Genomic DNA, 17,561 nt, shown 5'->3' with positions numbered 1-17,561 from the left:
TTCTCTTGTCTCTCGACTCTTGTCTTGTCTCTTGACTTGTCTCTCGACTCTTGTCTTGTCTCTTGTCTTGTCTCTTGACTCTTGTCTTGTCTCTAGTCTTGTCTTGTCTCTTGTCTCTCGACTCTTGTCTTGTCTCTTGACTCCTGTCTTGTCTTGTCTCTCGACTCTTGTCTTGTCTTTTGTCTTGTCTCTTGACTCTTGTCTTGTCTTGCCTTATCTCGTCTTGTCTCTTGACTCTTGTCTTGTCTTGCCTTATCTCGTCTTGTCTCTTGACTCTTGTCTTGTCTCTTGTCTTGTCTCTTGTCTCTTGTCTCTTGTCTTGTCTTGTCTCTTGACTCTTGTCTTATCTTGTGTCTTGACTCTAGTCTTGTCTCGTCTCTTGTCTCTTGTCTTTTGACTCTTGTCTTGTCATGTCTTGTCTCTTGACTCTTGTCTTGTCTCTTGTCTTGTCTTATCTTGTCTCTTGACTCTTGTCTTGTCTCTTGTCTTGTCTCTTGACTCTTGTCTTATCTTGTCTCTTGACTCTTGTCTCTTGATTCTTGTCTTGTCTCTTGATTTTGTCTTGTCTTGTCTCTTGACTCTTGTCTTGTCTCGACGCTTGTCTTGTCTTGTCTCTGGACTCTTGTCTTGTCTTGCCTCTTGTCTTGTCTCGACTCTTGTCTTTTCTCTTGACTCTTATCTAGTCTTGTCTTGTCTCTTGACTCTTGTCTTGTCTCGACTCTTGTCTTGTGTCTTGACTCTTGTCTTGTCTCTTGTCTTGTCTGGACTCTTGTCTTGTCTTGTATCTTGACTCTTGTCTTGTCTCGACGCTTGTCTTGACTCTTGTCTTGTCTCTTGTCTTGTCGCTTGACTCTTGTCTTGTCTCGACTCTTGTCTTGTCTTGTATCTTGACTCTTGTCTTGTCTCTTGTCTCTTTACTCTTGTCTTGTCTATTGACTCTTGACTTGTCTCTAGTCTTGTCTTGTCTCTTGACTCTTGTCTTGTCTCGACTCTTGTCTTGTCTCTTGTCTTGTCTTTTGTCTTGTCTCGACCCTTGTCTTGTCTTGTATCTTGACTCTTGTCTTGTCTCTTGACTTGTCTATTGACTCTTGACTTGTCTCTAGTCTTGTCTTGTCTCTTGACTCTTGTCTTGTCTCTTGACTTGTCTCTTGTCTTGTCTTGTCTCTTGTCTTGTCTCTTGACTTGTCTCTTGACTTGCCTCTTGTCTTGTCTCTCCACTCTTGTCTTGTCTCTTGTCTTGTCTCTTGACTCTTGACTTGTCTCTTGTCTTGTCTTGTCTCTTGACTTGCCTCTAGTCTTGTCTTGTCTCTTGACTTGTCTTGTCTCTTCTCTTCTAGTCTTGTCTCTTGACTCTTGTCTCTCGTCTCGTCTCGTCTTGTCTTGTCTCACTCACTGTCCCTGGATGATGCTGGCGACACCGCTGGTGTGAGTCAACATGACGCCTTTGGGCGGTCCCGTTGTGCCACTGGAGAACGGAAGTATCAGGAGGTCCTCACCAGGCCGGATGTCCAGGTTCTCCGGAAATGCCTTCCCGTCGTCCTCCAGCAAAGTTGAAAAGGGGACGAAGCCTTCTGCTGCTCTCCCCAGCACTATCTGAGTGAACTGCAAAATGAAATGCGATAAGAACCGTTGTGAAATGAAGCTGGAGGTTGTACGTGAATATCTAGAAAATAACAAGAAACACACACACACACACACACACACACACACACACACACACACACACACACACACACACACACACACACACACACACAAAAGAAGAAAAAAAAAGAAGGGTTTCTCAATCTGGAAAGGAAGATGGCACCGGCTGTCATTAGCGCTGCAGCCTTGGGGGCTAGCTGACCTTTGGCTGGGACCATCCCGAAAGCTCTCTTGGCCGAATGACCAGCGATGTAATTTGGGCCAGACATTCTCCGGTGTAATCAAAATTGCAGCCCAGCTAGTCGGGACAGCAGTTGCCTCTGTCGCCGCTCTGATGGTCGTAGTCGAACACGACTGACACACACGCATACGACGCGGATGCGCATTCTTTTACGCCTGCAGTAACTAACAGCACCATCTCCACCGTCGTTCCAGCAGCCTGCGACGAAACTTGGGAAGCTGTTCTCAAGAGTGCCGCCGTACAGCCTACATTTCGCTCGTTCGATCTGTCATAGAATTACGGAGCCACTGTTTGGGACCCGTACAGACTTGAAATCACAACAGACTTGAGCGAGTGTAGAGACGGGCAGCACGCTCTATATAGAGGGGTTACAAGTCACAAGACCCAGGATGTGACACCTGGATGCTCCAGGAGCTGGGTTTGCCCTCACTACAAGAGCCAAGGAAGCAACAAAGGCTTGTCACACTCTTTTAAAGTGATAGAAGGCCAGGTTCCAGCTCTATACACCTGAGGAATTCCTGACCCCTGCAGACAAAACCAAGAGGAAGATTAAAATGAAGGCTTACACAGACCACGTGGCAACCAACATCATTGCCAAGCACGTGCACAATAACAGCCGTGGCTACAAAGTCCCCCAGACACGTTCAGAGCAGTATAAATGCTCATTCTTTGTCAGGACAGTAGCAGACTGGGTCAAACAGAAGGAGGAGGCTGTACAGGCGCGCTCCGTCGCCGCATTTTCTGCAGCATTAGGCAGAGCGGCCTTGGCTGCATCCCATGAGTAAATCAACCCCACCCCCACCCCCTCGACGCCTCCCCCCACTCCCCCCCACCACTCCCCCCCCCCTGACAAGACTGACCTTGACCTTGTCATACTGACCTTGACCTTGTCCTGCAGTGTGGGGTCAAGGTTCAGGGCGTCACTGACGGTAGGGACAAGGCTCTCCTCGGCCGCTATTGCCGCGCACCCAGACATCTGTATCCGCTTTGCCAGTTCCTCTGTGGACAAAGCATAGCATCGCATTGCATAGCACAGCATAGCATAACACAGCATAGCATAGCATTGCATCGCATGGCATAGGAGGCTAGGGCAGAGAAGGGCACGCCAGTCAGGGAGACTGGACATTACTGGATACATGGCAGTGAAGGACTGAAGAGCACAGGATACAGTTCAGGACATGGCAGTAAAGGACTGAAGAGCACAGGATACAGTTCAGGACATGGCAGTAAAGGACTGAAGAGCACAGGATACAGCTCAGGACATGGCAGTAAAGGACTGAAGAGCACAGGATACAGCTCAGGACATGGCAGTAAAGGACTGAAGAGCACAGGATACAGTTCAGGACATGGCAGTAAAGGACTGAAGAGCACAGGATACAGTTCAGGACATGGCAGTAAAGGACTGAAGAGCACAGGATATAGTTCAGGACATGGCAGTAAAGGACTGAAGAGCACAGGATACAGTTCAGGACATGGCAGTGAAGGACTGAACAGTGCAGGATACAGTTCATATATATATATATATATATATATGTGTGTGTGTGTGTGTGTGTGTGTGTGTGTGTGTGTGTTCACAACTGTAACGTATACGAAATTGCACAGGCATGCATAAACATGATTATATGTATTACTGCACAATACAATATAGCCGCCAAGAATTATCCAAAATGGCGACCACATAATGTGACAGTAAAGAGAGAGCATGCCATAGGAAAAGCGTCAGTGAAGAAGGTGAGGGGCAGGAATGAGACATGTAGACTGACAGACAAACACAAAGATAGAAACTGGCATAGGAGAAACAGAGGGTGGGGGGAGCGATGGAGGGAGGGAGGGAGGGAGACAGAGACAGAGACAGATAGGGAGATAGACGGCCTTGTAGGGGTGATGTAACCAAGTGAGACAGAGGTATAAAATTATCTAACACAATTACTAACAGGTGGGTGTTGTTGTTGTTGTTGTTGTTTGTTTATTTGTTTGTTTGTTGTTGTTGTTTGTGATTTGTTTTGCCGTGTGTGTATGTGTGTGTGTGTGTGTGTGTGTGTGTGTGTGTGTGTGTGTGTGTGTAGTCTTCAGTTTAACGTCTTCCACTTTAAGTGATATTAGAGAGAGAGAGAGAGAGAGAGAGTGTGTGTGTGTGTGTGTGTGTGTGTGTGTGTGTGTGTGTGTGTGTGTGTGTGTGTGTGTGTGTTTTCATAAACAAGCACAATTATCCAACTACATAATTTTACTTCTAGTTTTGAAAGCTTTTTTTTTTTATAGTTTATTGCTAATTGCTTGAAAAGAGAGAGTGAGAGAGAGAGAAAGACAGACAGAGAGACAGACAGACAGACAGACAGAGAGACACAGACAGACAGGGACAGTCAGAAAGAGAGTGAGAGAGACAGACAGAGACAGAGAGAGGGGGGATGTGGGGGGGGGGGGGGAGAGATAGAGAGCGAGAGAGAATTTGGAACGCACGAGGCATGGACGAGGGGTTGGCAGGGGAGACTGTGATTCCCGCAGCAGCACACGCCAAGAAGAGCAGCAAGAACTGGGGGCTGTTCGAGGCCAGCAGCAGCAGCGTGTCACCACGCCGTAATCCCAGTCTGCATAGACCACTGGCTACGCGAACGGCCGCCTCTCTCACCTCGCTGAAAGTCCACTGTTGCCCTGATAGGTAGTCCACCTGGCGACAAACACGGATAAACAAACGAAACAAATTTACCTTGTAGTCAAATCTTTCCCGTGTTTTGATTCATTTCTTCGCTGTCTAACTCGCTCCGTGCTCAGTCCCTGCTTTCAACACTTGAACTGAGATTAATCGCAAACATCACAAACTGCCGCTGATTTCGGAAACACACACACACACACACACACACACACACACACACACACACACACACACACACAGCCTAGAGAGAGAGAGAGAGAGAGAGAGAGAAGAGAGAGAGAGATAGATGCCTTTCCGCAGATCGAGGCACTGTCGGACTGAAGAGAAAGAGAGGGGGAGGGAGGTAGAGACAGAGAAAGACAGAGACAGAGCAGACACACAGAGACACACAGACACAGACAGACAGACACTCACTCACACACACACACACACACACACACACACACACACACACACACACATTGGCACAGTGAGCGGCGAGAGAGAGAGAGATGCCCATGCGTACAGGCAAGGAAGAGAGACAGGGAGGGACAAAGCAGAGACGGAGACAATGAGAGATACAACATTAAGGAGGGAGGGTGAGAGAGAGAGGAAAAATCACAAGTCATCATAATTATTTCCACCATGGGTGGGCACAATGGCCGAGTGGTTAAAGCGTTGGACTTTCACTCTCAGGGTTCCGGGTTCGTATCTCCGTAACGGCACCTGGTGGGAAAAGGGTGGAGATTTTTTCCGATCTCCCAGGTCAACATCTATGTGCAGAGGGACCTGCTTGTGCCTGAAACCCCTTCGTGTGTATACGCAAGCAGGAGATCAAATCCGCACGTTAAAGATCCTATAATCCATGTCAGCGTACGGTGGGTTAAGGAAACAAGAACATACCCAACATGCACACCCCCGAAAACGGAGTATGGCTGCCTACAGGACGGGGTATAAACGGCCGCACACGTAAAAGCCCACTCGTGTATACTGGGCATACTTGTAAACGTGGGAGTTGCAGCCCACGAACAAAGAAGGAGAAGATTTCCACCATAAGGTCCACCAGAAGGAAGGCTACAGGTACATACCAGGGCGGTCTTGTCCCGAAACTGACGGAATGCAGCGAAGACCACCTCGGTGAAGGAAGCGTCCGGTACAGTGACGCTTGGCAAAGAGCTACGCACAATGTGACTGACGTCATCCGGGGCGCTGCTGCTTTTGACGTCACCTGTGCTCATGCGTCTGGTGGGATGGCGACACCAGCTGACCACGTGACTGCAGGACTTGGCGTTGACACTCGTGAAACGAGGCCATGGTAGACCTGCGAGGATGGATTGGTGGGTTGAGAGAGAGAGAGAGAGAGAGAATTTTCTTTAATGAGGGAAGTGGAATAAGCAAGGACGTGCTTTTTTCATCAGACCCTCAGAGCAAAGAAATTCAACAAGCAAACAAACAAAAAAGCAAAAAAGCAAACAAAAAACAAAAACTGAAACAAAAAACCAATGAAGCTATTACTGTCATTACTACCACTACTACCATTACCACTACCATTACAAAGTAAAGAAATAGAATAAATAAAAGAAGAAGAGAGAAAGAACAAAATAATGGCATAACAAGAAAGACAAATACAAAAAATATAAAACGGACACTTCACACACACAAACGAATACACTTGCATATGCACCACCCCCAATAAAAAAAAAAAAAAATAAATAAATAACTATGATAATATCAAGAAGAAGATGAAGAATAGTGCATGGCATTTTAACATTTCCTGTTTAAGTAGAATAGCATTGTCATTAATGTTGACTTACATCATTCATATATTTTTCATTTTATCAAATAGAGAGATGGGGAAGGGGGGGGGGCACTGGAGGGAGGAAGGGAGAGAGAATAAAGTCAAGATTTTTATTCCAAAAATTCCCCCGGGGGACACATGGCAAAAAAACAAAATGGGCAAAAAGGCAAACAATACATGGCTACAATGTATGTGGCAATGTTATATACACAGTATATACATGACTGACTTGTAACTAAATAAATGAAACAATGCTGTGTTTTGCCCAGTATTATGTGAACACACAGTATCTATTTTCAAATTGCATGAACAATAACTAACACATCGTGTATAGAAATCTAGCGAGTAGAATAGTAATATTTCAGAAATGTTGCATTGTGGTTATAAAAAAAATTAGACAGTTACAATAGAGATGACTTAGTAATTAAATTGGTTAGATGGTCTTCTTGTTTAGAATGGTCATTAAACTGGTGAAGTTACCAGTCAGGGTACCTTTGTTTAATTGGAAATTAAATCGGCCATGGTTGTGTTCGTGTTTAAAATGGTCATTGGTAAAGCATGGGTCAGGCCATTATGGTGTCTCTGCTTAGTGGAGTGGAATGTTTGTTTAACTCACTGAGTACGGCCAGTCCTCTCTTCTCCTCTACACGGACCCCTCGGATGTCCAGTGGGTGTCTCAATGACCCAACCTTTAGCTTCCGTCGTCAGAATTGTGGTATTCTTTGTCAACATTCACCTCTTCAGTACAAGAGCCTTCCGCTTGCAATATTTTGATGGTGGTAATTGGGGTGAAACGCTGTTAACCTCGTCTCTTTCGCCGTTCGTATGGAGAGAGTTAATCCCCCCTCAAGCACACTGGTGACTGGACATTTTGTTAAAGCATTAATTTTTTACATTTGAATTTGAATGTTATCGTATAAAAGGTTGGAGGGAGGTGGTGAATGGTGAGTTGGGGGTAGAAGGACAGTGGAATACATTGATCACTGAAGTGGTAAAATGACAGGCCATCGTCTACTTGATATATTTTTTATGAAGGATGTGGTGATTATTATCATTATTTTCTTTTTATTCAAACTGACTTGAAAACAAATTTAGATGACATCAGAACGTTAGGCATACAGCTATGAAACATTTTCACGTGAAAGATGAATATGGGACTGTTCATGAAGAAATCGGAAACTCAGTTTGTAAAAGAGATCAATTTTAGTATCTCTGCTGATAAGTGTTATTATGATTTCATTTTATATGTGTCATTCACAAGTATCGAAACATTATTGGTACATTGGTTTCCACACACATCTTTAATATACTGTAAGTAAGGTGTGTGTTGATTTAGACAATATTTTTAGAAAGTGAAATTTTCGAAAATGAACATATCTTTATTCAACAAAATAGCACCTGACATTCAGTTTTTGTTGTTGTTGTTGATACGAGTGAACGTGGGAGCTACAGACCACGAACGCAGATGAAAAAGAAGATTACGAACAAATTCAAATTTTGAAGCGTGTGTCCAGCACATTTCAGTGGCGGACCATTTCATTTGAATCCAATGAAATAAATGTTGTTGTTGTTATTTTAAAGCATGTTTTCATTTGCATCATAACATGATATTAGGGCCATTCAACACACTGATATTCTACACAGAAAAAAGTAACATACCCAGGCCCAACCAATTGTATATTACTATTTAATTAAACAAAGCCATTATAACCAATTTAATGACCATCCAACAAGAAGGACAAGACCTGTGATTTTACGGGTTTTATGAACAGTCTGTTCAAGGGCACGCTGGTCTGTAAATGTACCAGTTTGATTAACAATCTAAACTATTGCAGCTTTTTTTTCTCATCCCAAATTAATCGCGTTATGGCGCACTGTATAAATGTCAAGAAAGGCAATACCATACGCTGACCCTAATGTTGTTCAAAGAGCCATTTCAGAGCTGATAAACATCTGAAATCTGTAGGTGGGAAAGAGGGAAGGAAGGGGTGTAGATGGGAGGGAGGGTGTAGGTGGAAAAGAAGGAAGGGGTGTGGGTGGGAGGGAGGGTGTAGGTGGGATAGAGGGAAGGAAGGGGTGTGGGTGGGAGGGAGGGTGTAGGTGGGAAAGAGGAAAGGAAGGGGTGTGGGTGGGAGGGAGGGTGTAGGTGGGAAAGAGGGAAGGAAGGAAGGGGTGTAGATGGGAGGGAGGGTGTAGGTGGGAAAGAGGGAAGGAAGGAAGGTGTGTAGATGGGAGGGAGGGTGTAGGTGGGTAAGAGGGAAGGAAGGAAGAGGTGTAGATGGGAGGGAGGGTGTAGGTGGGAAAGAGGGAAGGAAGGAAGGTGTGTGGATGGGAGGTAGGGTGTAGGTGGGAAAGAGGGAAGGAAGGAAGGTGTGTGGATGGGAGGGAGGGTGTAGGTGGGAAAGAGGGAAGGAAGGAAGGTGTGTGGATGGGAGGGAGGGTGTAGGTGGGAAAGAGGGAAGGAAGGAAGGGGTGTGGATGGGAGGGAGGTGTAGGTGGGAAAGAGGGAAGGAAGGGGTGTAGATGGGAGGGAGGTGTAGGTGGGAAAGAGGGAAGGAAGGGGTGTGGATGGGAGGGAGGGTGTAGGTGGGAAAGAGGAAGGAAGGAAGGGGTGTAGATGGGAGGGAGGGTGTAGGTGGGAAAGAAGGAAGGAAGGAAGGGGTGTAGATGGGAGGGAGGGTGTAGGTGGGAAAGAAGGAAGGAAGGGGTGTGGATGGGAGGGAGGGTGTAGGTGGGAAAGAGGGAAGGAAGGAAGGGGTGTAGATGGGAGGGAGGGTGTAGGTGGGAAAGAAGGAAGGAAGGGGTGTGGATGGGAGGGAGGGTGTAGGTGGGAAAGAGGGAAGGAAGGGGTGTGGTGGGAGGGAGGGTGTAGGTGGGAAAGAGGAAAGGAAGGGGTGTGGATGGGAGGGAGGGTGTAGGTGGGAAAGAGGGAAGGAAGGAAGGGGTGTGGATGGGAGGGAGGGTGTAGGTGGGAAAGAGGGAAGGAAGGGGTGTGGATGGGAGGGAGGGTGTAGGTGGGAAAGAGGGAAGGAAGGAAGGGGTGTAGATGGGAGGGAGGGTGTAGGTGGGAAAGAGGGAAGGAAGGAAGGGGTGTGGGTGGGAGGGAGGGTGTAGGTGGGAAAGAGGGAAGGAAGGAAGGGGTGTAGATGGGAGGGAGGGTGTAGGTGGGAAAGAGGGAAGGAAGGGGTGTAGATGGGAGGGAGGGTGTGGGTGGGAAAGAGGGAAGGAAGGGGTGTGGATGGGAGGGAGGGTGTAGGTGGGAAAGAGGGAAGGAAGGAAGGGGTGTAGATGGGAGGGAGGGTGTAGGTGGGAAAGAGGGAAGGAAGGAAGGGGTGTGGGTGGGAGGGAGGGTGTAGGTGGGAAAGAGGGAAGGAAGGGCTAGGGGTGTGGATGGGAGGGAAGGTGTAGGTGGGAAAGAGGGAAGGAAGGGGTGTAGATGGGAGGGAGGGTGTAGGTGGGAAAGAGGGAAGGAAGGAAGGGGTGTAGATGGGAGGGAGGGTGTAGGTGGGAAAGAGGGAAGGAAGGAAGGGCTGGGGGTGTTGATGGGAGGGAATGACTCTCTCTCCATTAACAAGGTCAATGCTGCTTGTGCTACCGATTCAGCCAGCACACAGGTAAATAACAGGTACATTGGAACGAACCCTTGGAGACACTTCCTCAAAAAAGGAAGCACCTGGCCTCATTGTTTGTTCATTTCATTAGTTGAGTAACAGTTAAAAACATATATGAGGGGAGTGTCCTTTTTTAAACACATCCCTATTTTCTTCTTCTTATTTTTTTTTTTTTTTAATCCACATAAAAAAGTGAGTCATAATAGGTTAGCCTCACTTGTCACAATTATTTTGTTGTAAGACTTAGTATTGCAATTAACAAAATTATTACTGACGAATTATAAAGTAGGCCAAAGTAAGAGAGCGAGGGAGAGTGATATTGAGAGATTCGGGAAAGAAAGATCGAACGTTGAGCAGACTCTGCACATAAATCGATGGATAGTTTTGAATGTTAGGCCTACTATTGGTTTCCATTTGGAGATAAGGATTCGTCCTGTCAAAAGAATTCATACGATCGGAAACAGTAATTTGGAGACAAAGTAAAAACTGTGTGTTAGTACGAGTCTTACTGTGGAGTCAGTCAACTGGGATGATACCTGGTTGAAACAATGTTAATGGAGATCTATGCTCGAGTGACATAAAATAATATACATGTTTGTGAACACATATATCAAACACCTTGATAACAAGGACTTTGGGCGATGGTTATTGCTCGTGTGTGTGTGTGTGTGTGTGTGTGTGTGTGTGTGTGTGCGTGTGTGCGTGTGTGCGTGTGTGTGTGTGTGTGTGTGTGTGTGTTATATCCTTTTTCCTTCCTTCTTTCTTTCTTTTTTTTTAATCCTTTTTTTTTTTTTTTTTTTTTGCAATGTGAGGATTACCATACCACAAGTAGAATACCGCTTTCCGTACTCAAAGCAAACCAGACGTTGCATATTCGTCTGATGGGGGGAACGAACGAAGAACTGCAGGAACTTACCTTGAACAGACTTCAGTGTTGATAGATCAGGTGCTTTCGGAATGGAGGTCAGCACAGAGAAATCCAAAACCATGGTAAACAGCGTGAACATGGACCATGCCACTATTTTCATGAACGGAGAACAACTGGAAGATGTCGGAAACTTCAAATATCTAGGAGCAACCCTGACAAAAGATGGAAGCAGCAAAGCAGAAATAAGAATTCGCATTGGCACAGCCACTGCAGCCATGACCAAACTGAACAGAGTGTGGAAAAGTAACATCCGATTCCCCACAAAATTCAAAATCTACAAAGCCCTGGTAGTCTCCATTGTACTGTATGGTTGCGAGGCATGGACACTGACGACCGAAACTGAAAGGAAGATCCAGGCCTTCGGGAACAAATGTCTGAGGAAGCTCCTTCAAATTTCCTGGATCGAGCACAGGACCAATGAATATGTACGGAGCAGAACCTTGCTGGACCTCAAGAACCTCTCCTTTCAACTGTGAAGAGACGCAAGCTGATATGGTTTGGGCACAACACTCGACACACCAGTCTGTCCAAAACAATCAAACAAGGCACCATCGAGAGCGGGAGAAGAACAGGAAGACAGCGGAAGAACTGGCATGAGAACATCAAACAATGGACCGGACTCCATACACGTGAGCTGCTGCCGGCGGCTGCTGACAGAGACAGATGGAGAAGGGAGGTTGCGTCTGCGGTCCTCAGGTTTCCCACAGCGACTACTTTGTAGTTATGGGCCTGAGAGAGAGAGAGAGAGAGAGAGAGAGAGAGAGAGTACTCAAAGACATAGTGCTTCATTAGTCCAGACTTTTATCAAAGAGACACTGAGGTTACAGGCTTTAATATGGCCGGCAAAGACGAGATCAAAAGTTCATGGTGAATATCCGGTCCTTCTGTTTTATAACTGTCCAGATCAGTTACAGACAATAACTACTTATCATAAACATCAAGAGCAGGCCGTAATATTTCATCCAATTCAAGATAAAGAAAAGGAATGTTAGACACTAGGCCATCTATATTTTTTTATGAAATAGGCTGCATTATGAAAAAGAAATTGAAATATTGTCTTCTTTTTATTATTATTATTATTATTACAATCAGCTTATATAACAGATTGACGTAAGTTAACAGTTAGTAAACTCGGGACAGCAGTTACCTCCTTTGCTGTTCTGATGGTCATGATCAGACACTGACAATCATACAATTATCATTATTATTTTCATCTATCTATCTATATGTCTTTCTATATATCTATCGGCTATCTATCTATCTACCGGTTGTCTGTCTATCTATCTATCTATTTCTAATTTGGTTTTGCTTGCACAACAATATGTACTTCCATTACCAGAATAGATTGGATGTTGTTAGTCCACGCCAGTCTTTTAAACTATTTATTCTTTCTTTCTTGTTTTTCTTTCTTTCTTTAATCATACTTTTTTTTTTTTTTAGTCAGAACATTATTGAGCTGTTTGATAAGAAGAGAGACAACTAGACAGTGGACAGATCGTTACCTGGATTGTGTGGTCTTGAAGAAAGTCGTGCTGCTGACACTGTGACATTTCTCACGATCTCCAAGAATCGACGAGAGTTCTGCATCATGAAGCTACTGTACACGCACGCACGCACACGCACACACACACACACACACACACACACACACACACACACACACACACACACACACACACACACACACACACACACACACACACACACACAGAGTTGACCTCTCTTTCTCTGAAGGCACCTAACATCTTTCATCCTTTCCTAATAATAAAAAAATTCTAACACTACTACTGCTACTGCAAAGTATAATGATAGTAGTAGTAGTCGTAGTACTGAGTAGTAGTAGTAGTAATGATGATGATTATGATGATAATGCCGCTGCTGCTGCTGCTGCTGCTGCTGCTGCTGCTGATGATGATGATGATAATAATAATAATAATAATAATAATAATAATAATAATAATAATAATAATAATAATAATAATAATAATCTACCCATTTCAGAAATACAGCTTGGGTTGTTGGTCAACTCGAAAAGGAAAATAATACAACATTTCTGTACTACAGAGAAAGGTGTTGCTTTTTTTCTTTTCTTTTTATTTTTTTTTTATTTTTATTTTTTAAGGAAGAATCTTTAAAGTACATTAAGCATCACACCAAAGTTCAAAGCACATACTCGGAATACACACGTGTACCTTTCAGACTGAAACCAGCGGTGCAGGCAAAATGAAATAATTATCAGCACCTCAGTCTTCTGTCGCTGATCTCTTTCAAAAGAGGTCCTGGCAAAACGTCCGCACTGATGTGAATGTGCGCTTCCTGTTTCGCTGCATCAGTACTTCGTCAGTTATACTTTATTCCACCACCACCACCACCACCACCTGGCGTTCTAGCCCCCCCCCCCCCTCCCCCTCCCCTCCACCTCTACCCTCTCCCTCTCCCACGCTTTGTAAAATTGGATGCATACAGCTGTTGTATTTCGACACCAGCACACCAGGGCAACCCGATTTTGTTTTATGGATATATAATATAATTATGTGGGCTTCTGTAGACATCCACCAGAAAAATAAGAGAAACGTCAGTTTTATTGATAAACATCTGCTGTTTCCCATTATGTATACAAGTGGATACGTAATTAATGTCAATCAAGAAAAATGACGATGAAAAATGTAGGCCGTTTTGTTATCCATCAAAGGTAATAAGGCTAATGTGAATTATATAATTATGGTTGTGAATGTAAGGTATGCAACAGATATTCCGTTTTCTATACATGATGTTGTTAATTACCCAGCAACTCAATTTACGCATGCAAAATATGTATTTGTCTAGGACCTGAAAAAAAAAAACATATAGCGATTTATAATTATAATGATTTTGTAGAAATTGTGTATGAAATTGGTTTTATTTATCAACCCTTTTCACGTGAGCTTTCAGAACACAAAAAGTACATTTGAAAGCGTCGATGCTTCAAGTTTGGAAGGCTTGAAACAATTTACAATGGCTTGAAGAAATATTTATGTATGGAAAAATTTCAATTGTTTTTGTCTAACTTAATTAAATCACTGAGCTGACCGGTGTTTGCCGAAAGCATAACTCCAAATCACCCTTCTCAAAACACTTAAATACTCGTGTTGTTCTCGCAAAAAAGAGTTAAAATACATGCTATTAAAAACTCTGTCTCTGCCGGGTCTCTCTGTCTCTGTCTGTGTGCGTGTGTGTGTGTGTGTGTGAGGCGCGAGCACGCGTGTGTGTTATGTATGGACATGCTTTGCTACTGATGTGTTTTTGTATGTGTGTAAATGTGTTTTTGTATGTGTGTAAATGTGTCTGTTCTGAAATCAGCAGATTTTCAGTTGAAAATGTCTTCAGTTTTTTTCCATTACCATTGTCAATGCCGGCCTTCATCACAGTGAGAGTAAGTTAAAAGACATGCACGAAAGACAAAACTTAACGACTAGACTCACGACCACTTTTAAGATATCATTTATTTTCAATGTCAGATATAACTAAGCACAAACAGATCTTCATAAATGAAAAAAAACAAGTCTTTAATTCAGTATCAGTTAACTGGTTTATTTCTTGTTCTTCTTTGTTCTTTCTTCCTTTCTTTTTTGAACAATGTCTAATAACGTCTAATATCACCAAGAGTATGTACATCCCTTTTTTTTTCTTTCTTTCTTTCTTTCTTTCTCTTGCGAACATTGAAAACGATTTAGACCGTCGTACATTTCGGTTATCATAACACAAGAAAGAGATAGGGGAGAAAAAGAAGGAAAAAAACAGCACTGCCCCGACAGGGGATCGAACCCTGGATCTTCGGTTTACGAGACCGACGCCTTACCACTTGGCCACCGAGGCTTCACGAGAGAGCAGCATTGAATAAAGCCTTATAAATATAATGTGAGTTACTACACGATCATGTCACTGATCGATGTTCGATTACATTTGTATCCCCGAATATCTTTGGGATACCTGCGCGGACCAATGAAAGGGATTTCAGGGTCGTGTTTTTTCATTACTGTGCATGTGAACATGAGAGACTGGGAAAGGTTGAGAGAGCAATAATTATGAGGTAGCTTTGAAGGGACCGTGCGGCTTATCCTCAGATATACGTGTGCAGGAGGCACGAATCTAAAAATATATCAGTGACTGGAGGGCGTGGGGTGGGAGGTGTGTGTGCGTGTGTGTGTGTGTACGCAGACAGTCACAGAGACGGAGAGCGACAGAGCGATACTGTCGAGACAGAGACTGAAAGGGCAATATCCGCAATTTTCCCCTTCAAGACGGAATGAATAGAGTGTTCACAACAAGGCGTGGACGTTCACTCGTATCCGCCAGAGGGGTGGAGGGGAAGAAATTCATGTGATGGATTTAGCCGACAGAAAGCGAGTCGGACAAACATGTATCCATTCTTCAATCCAGGAAAGAACACGGATCGAGATCACTGAGCAACAAATAGTGCAGTAATCAAGAGTGATCGAGTCACCGTGGCTGAGCGAGGTCGCAAAACACCAACCTGCTGGGTTTTACCCCCCACCCACACACCCCCTCCAACCCCTTTGGTTAAAGTCAAATCGGGAGAGGTACGTGTAGGGCGTGTCGTGGGGAGAGAGGGTTTAGTGGAAGGGCTTAAGTTTGTGATAAGGCCCAAGTTTTACACACGGAGGTGTCATTCCAGACTTTTGTGGAGACGCCCCAGGTTTTTTTGTATTGTATTGTATTGTATTGTATTGCTTTTTGGTCGCAACACATTTCTCTGCATGTGTGAAATCATGTGTGCTGCTCAGTCACCCTGGGGATAGTAACACAGTGCATCGCCACTCATATTGTTATATTGTTGTGCCTTTTTTGACAGTGATAGCAAATGCTTTTTTTTTTCTTTTTTCTTTTTTTTTTAACTGTCAAAGTGGATTTTTTCTACAGGAATGTTGCCAGGGATAACCCTTTTGTTGCCACTGTATGGGCTCTTTTAAATATGTGCGTGGCTAAGCGGCACATTCGAATGACTAGCGTCCAGACCACCACTCAAGGTCTATAGTGCAGGGGAAGAAAATCAAGTTCTGGCAACTGAAGTGTGCGATTTGAACCTGTACCCACAGATTCTATCACTTCCGAGGTGGATGCGTATCCACCAGGCCATCACTCCACTGGGTCAGAAAGATTTGACCCCAGGGTAAAAAACAACAACTGGGGTACGTGGTAGGCTCCTACACTGAAATAATTCCTGACCTGTCTCAGTGCGGCCACAGGGAGGTGTTTTGGGACATGGAAAAGTCAGTGTGAATAAATTCAAAGGAGTTTGACTGAATAGCTTTGTTCCCATTAACTCTTATAAACCCCAGAAGTGAAACTGGAACAGTCAGTTTCAACTCCACAGGGTGTATAGTTTGGATCAGACATGTTCCAAAACTACTCCTGTGAGTGATATTGGAGTCTGTGGGGAGTAGGTGACTCTCCATTCATGGATGGGTGTAAGGATGGATGATACACGCATGGTTCCATACATACATCTCTCTCTCACACACACCATGATATTCTTCTTCTTCTGTGTTCATGGGCTGCAACTCCCACATTCACTCGTATGTACACGAGTGGGCTTTTTCGTGTGTGACCGTTTTTACCCCCACCATGCAGGCAGCCATACTTTGCTTTCAGGGGACAAACCATGATATGAAACACACACACACACACACACACAATATGAACATGCATGCACACCTATGCGCACACACATACACAAACACACACACACCAACACACGTACACACAGTCCTAGATGCACACACATCTTATCTGCATCAATGAAAACAAGTAGGGAGCAAAAGGCCTAACACATGTCTTGGCTGGGCTGTTTTGCCTCAGACTGACATCCTGCTCATACAGCAGTGGGAAAGAGGGAAGATAGTCTGGCTCGACCAGCACCTGCATCAAGTTGAGAGATTCTTTGAACTAGCAAATACAAAGCTGTTTCATTTCATTTTCTATGAAGATGAAATTGCTGAACTGGAATATGAGAAAAACAAGTCACAAACAAATAAACATTTCTGAAAAACCAGTTGTTTAGTCTGGGATTGTCTCGGTCATGGTATGGTTAACTGCTTACAAATGGAAGCTGGCATAGTGTCATGTAACTTCAGCATCATATATCACTGAAATACAGCACTGAGCGTTTAATCCCACTGCACCTGGGCCATCTACACTACAGCACCACCCATTTTTAAAATTTTTTTCCAGCGTGTAGTTTTATTTGTTTTTCCGATCGGAGTAGATTTTTCTACAGAATTTTGCCAGGAACAATCCTTTTGTTGCCATGGGTTCTTTTACGTGCACTAAGTGCATGCTGTACACAGGACCTCAGTTTATCGTCTCATCCGAATGACTAGGGTCCAGACCACCACTCGAGGTCTAGTGGAGGGGGAGAAAATAGCAGCAGCTGAGCCGTGATTCGAACCAGCGTGCTCAGATTCTCTTGCTTCCTAGGTGGACGTGTTACCTCTAGGCCATCACTCCACTGTATTCTGTAGAAGAAATGCAGTTAAGGATAGTAGCAGAATGATTAAGACACTCATCTGCCACTACAATGTCCTTGAGGGTTTGGGTTCGATTCTTGCTCTTGCCCTTTCTTCCATTTTTGACTGGAAAAATCAAACTGTCTAGTCATTTGGTCGAGATGATGAACCAACGTCCCGTGTGCAGCACCCATTTGGCACACT

General features: G+C 44.3%; 1 protein-coding gene and 1 non-coding gene across 2 annotated transcripts; both read right to left on the bottom strand.

Moving 5' to 3' along the window:
* Positions 1–1,389: 1,389 nt before the first annotated feature.
* On the bottom strand, positions 1,390–5,752 carry LOC143300299 (uncharacterized). The gene is made up of 4 exons (XM_076613896.1): positions 5,603–5,752; positions 4,343–4,550; positions 2,766–2,884; positions 1,390–1,602 (listed from the first exon to the last, which is right to left on the bottom strand). Exons 1-4 carry the CDS (start codon positions 5,750–5,752, stop codon positions 1,390–1,392), a joined length of 690 nt encoding a protein of 229 aa, XP_076470011.1.
* An 8,882-nt stretch (positions 5,753–14,634) lies between these two features.
* Positions 14,635–14,706, bottom strand: Trnat-cgu (transfer RNA threonine (anticodon CGU)). Its single transcript has one exon. It is a non-coding gene; the product is annotated as a tRNA-Thr (tRNA).
* Between the last annotated feature and the right edge of the window lie 2,855 nt (positions 14,707–17,561).

Source organism: Babylonia areolata, chromosome 26 (assembly GCF_041734735.1).
Source record: "Babylonia areolata isolate BAREFJ2019XMU chromosome 26, ASM4173473v1, whole genome shotgun sequence".
Taxonomy (NCBI): Eukaryota; Metazoa; Mollusca; class Gastropoda; order Neogastropoda; family Buccinidae; genus Babylonia; species Babylonia areolata.
Note: the sequence above shows the minus strand (reverse complement) of the source record. Positions and strands in the feature narration are given on the sequence as shown.

What these genes read in the sequence shown, in the direction of transcription:
- LOC143300299 (XM_076613896.1), bottom strand. Translation starts at nt 5,752, where the DNA reads ATGAGCACAGGTGACGTCAAAAGCAGCAGCGCCCCGGATGACGTCAGT. An exon ending in TTCGGGACAAGACCGCCCTG is followed by an intron (nt 4,551 to 5,602) that starts GTATGTACCTGT and finishes GTTTGTCGCCAG; the next exon opens with GTGGACTACCTATCAGGGCA. An exon ending in CAACCCCTCGTCCATGCCTC is followed by an intron (nt 2,885 to 4,342) that starts GTGCGTTCCAAA and finishes CTTTGTCCACAG; the next exon opens with AGGAACTGGCAAAGCGGATA.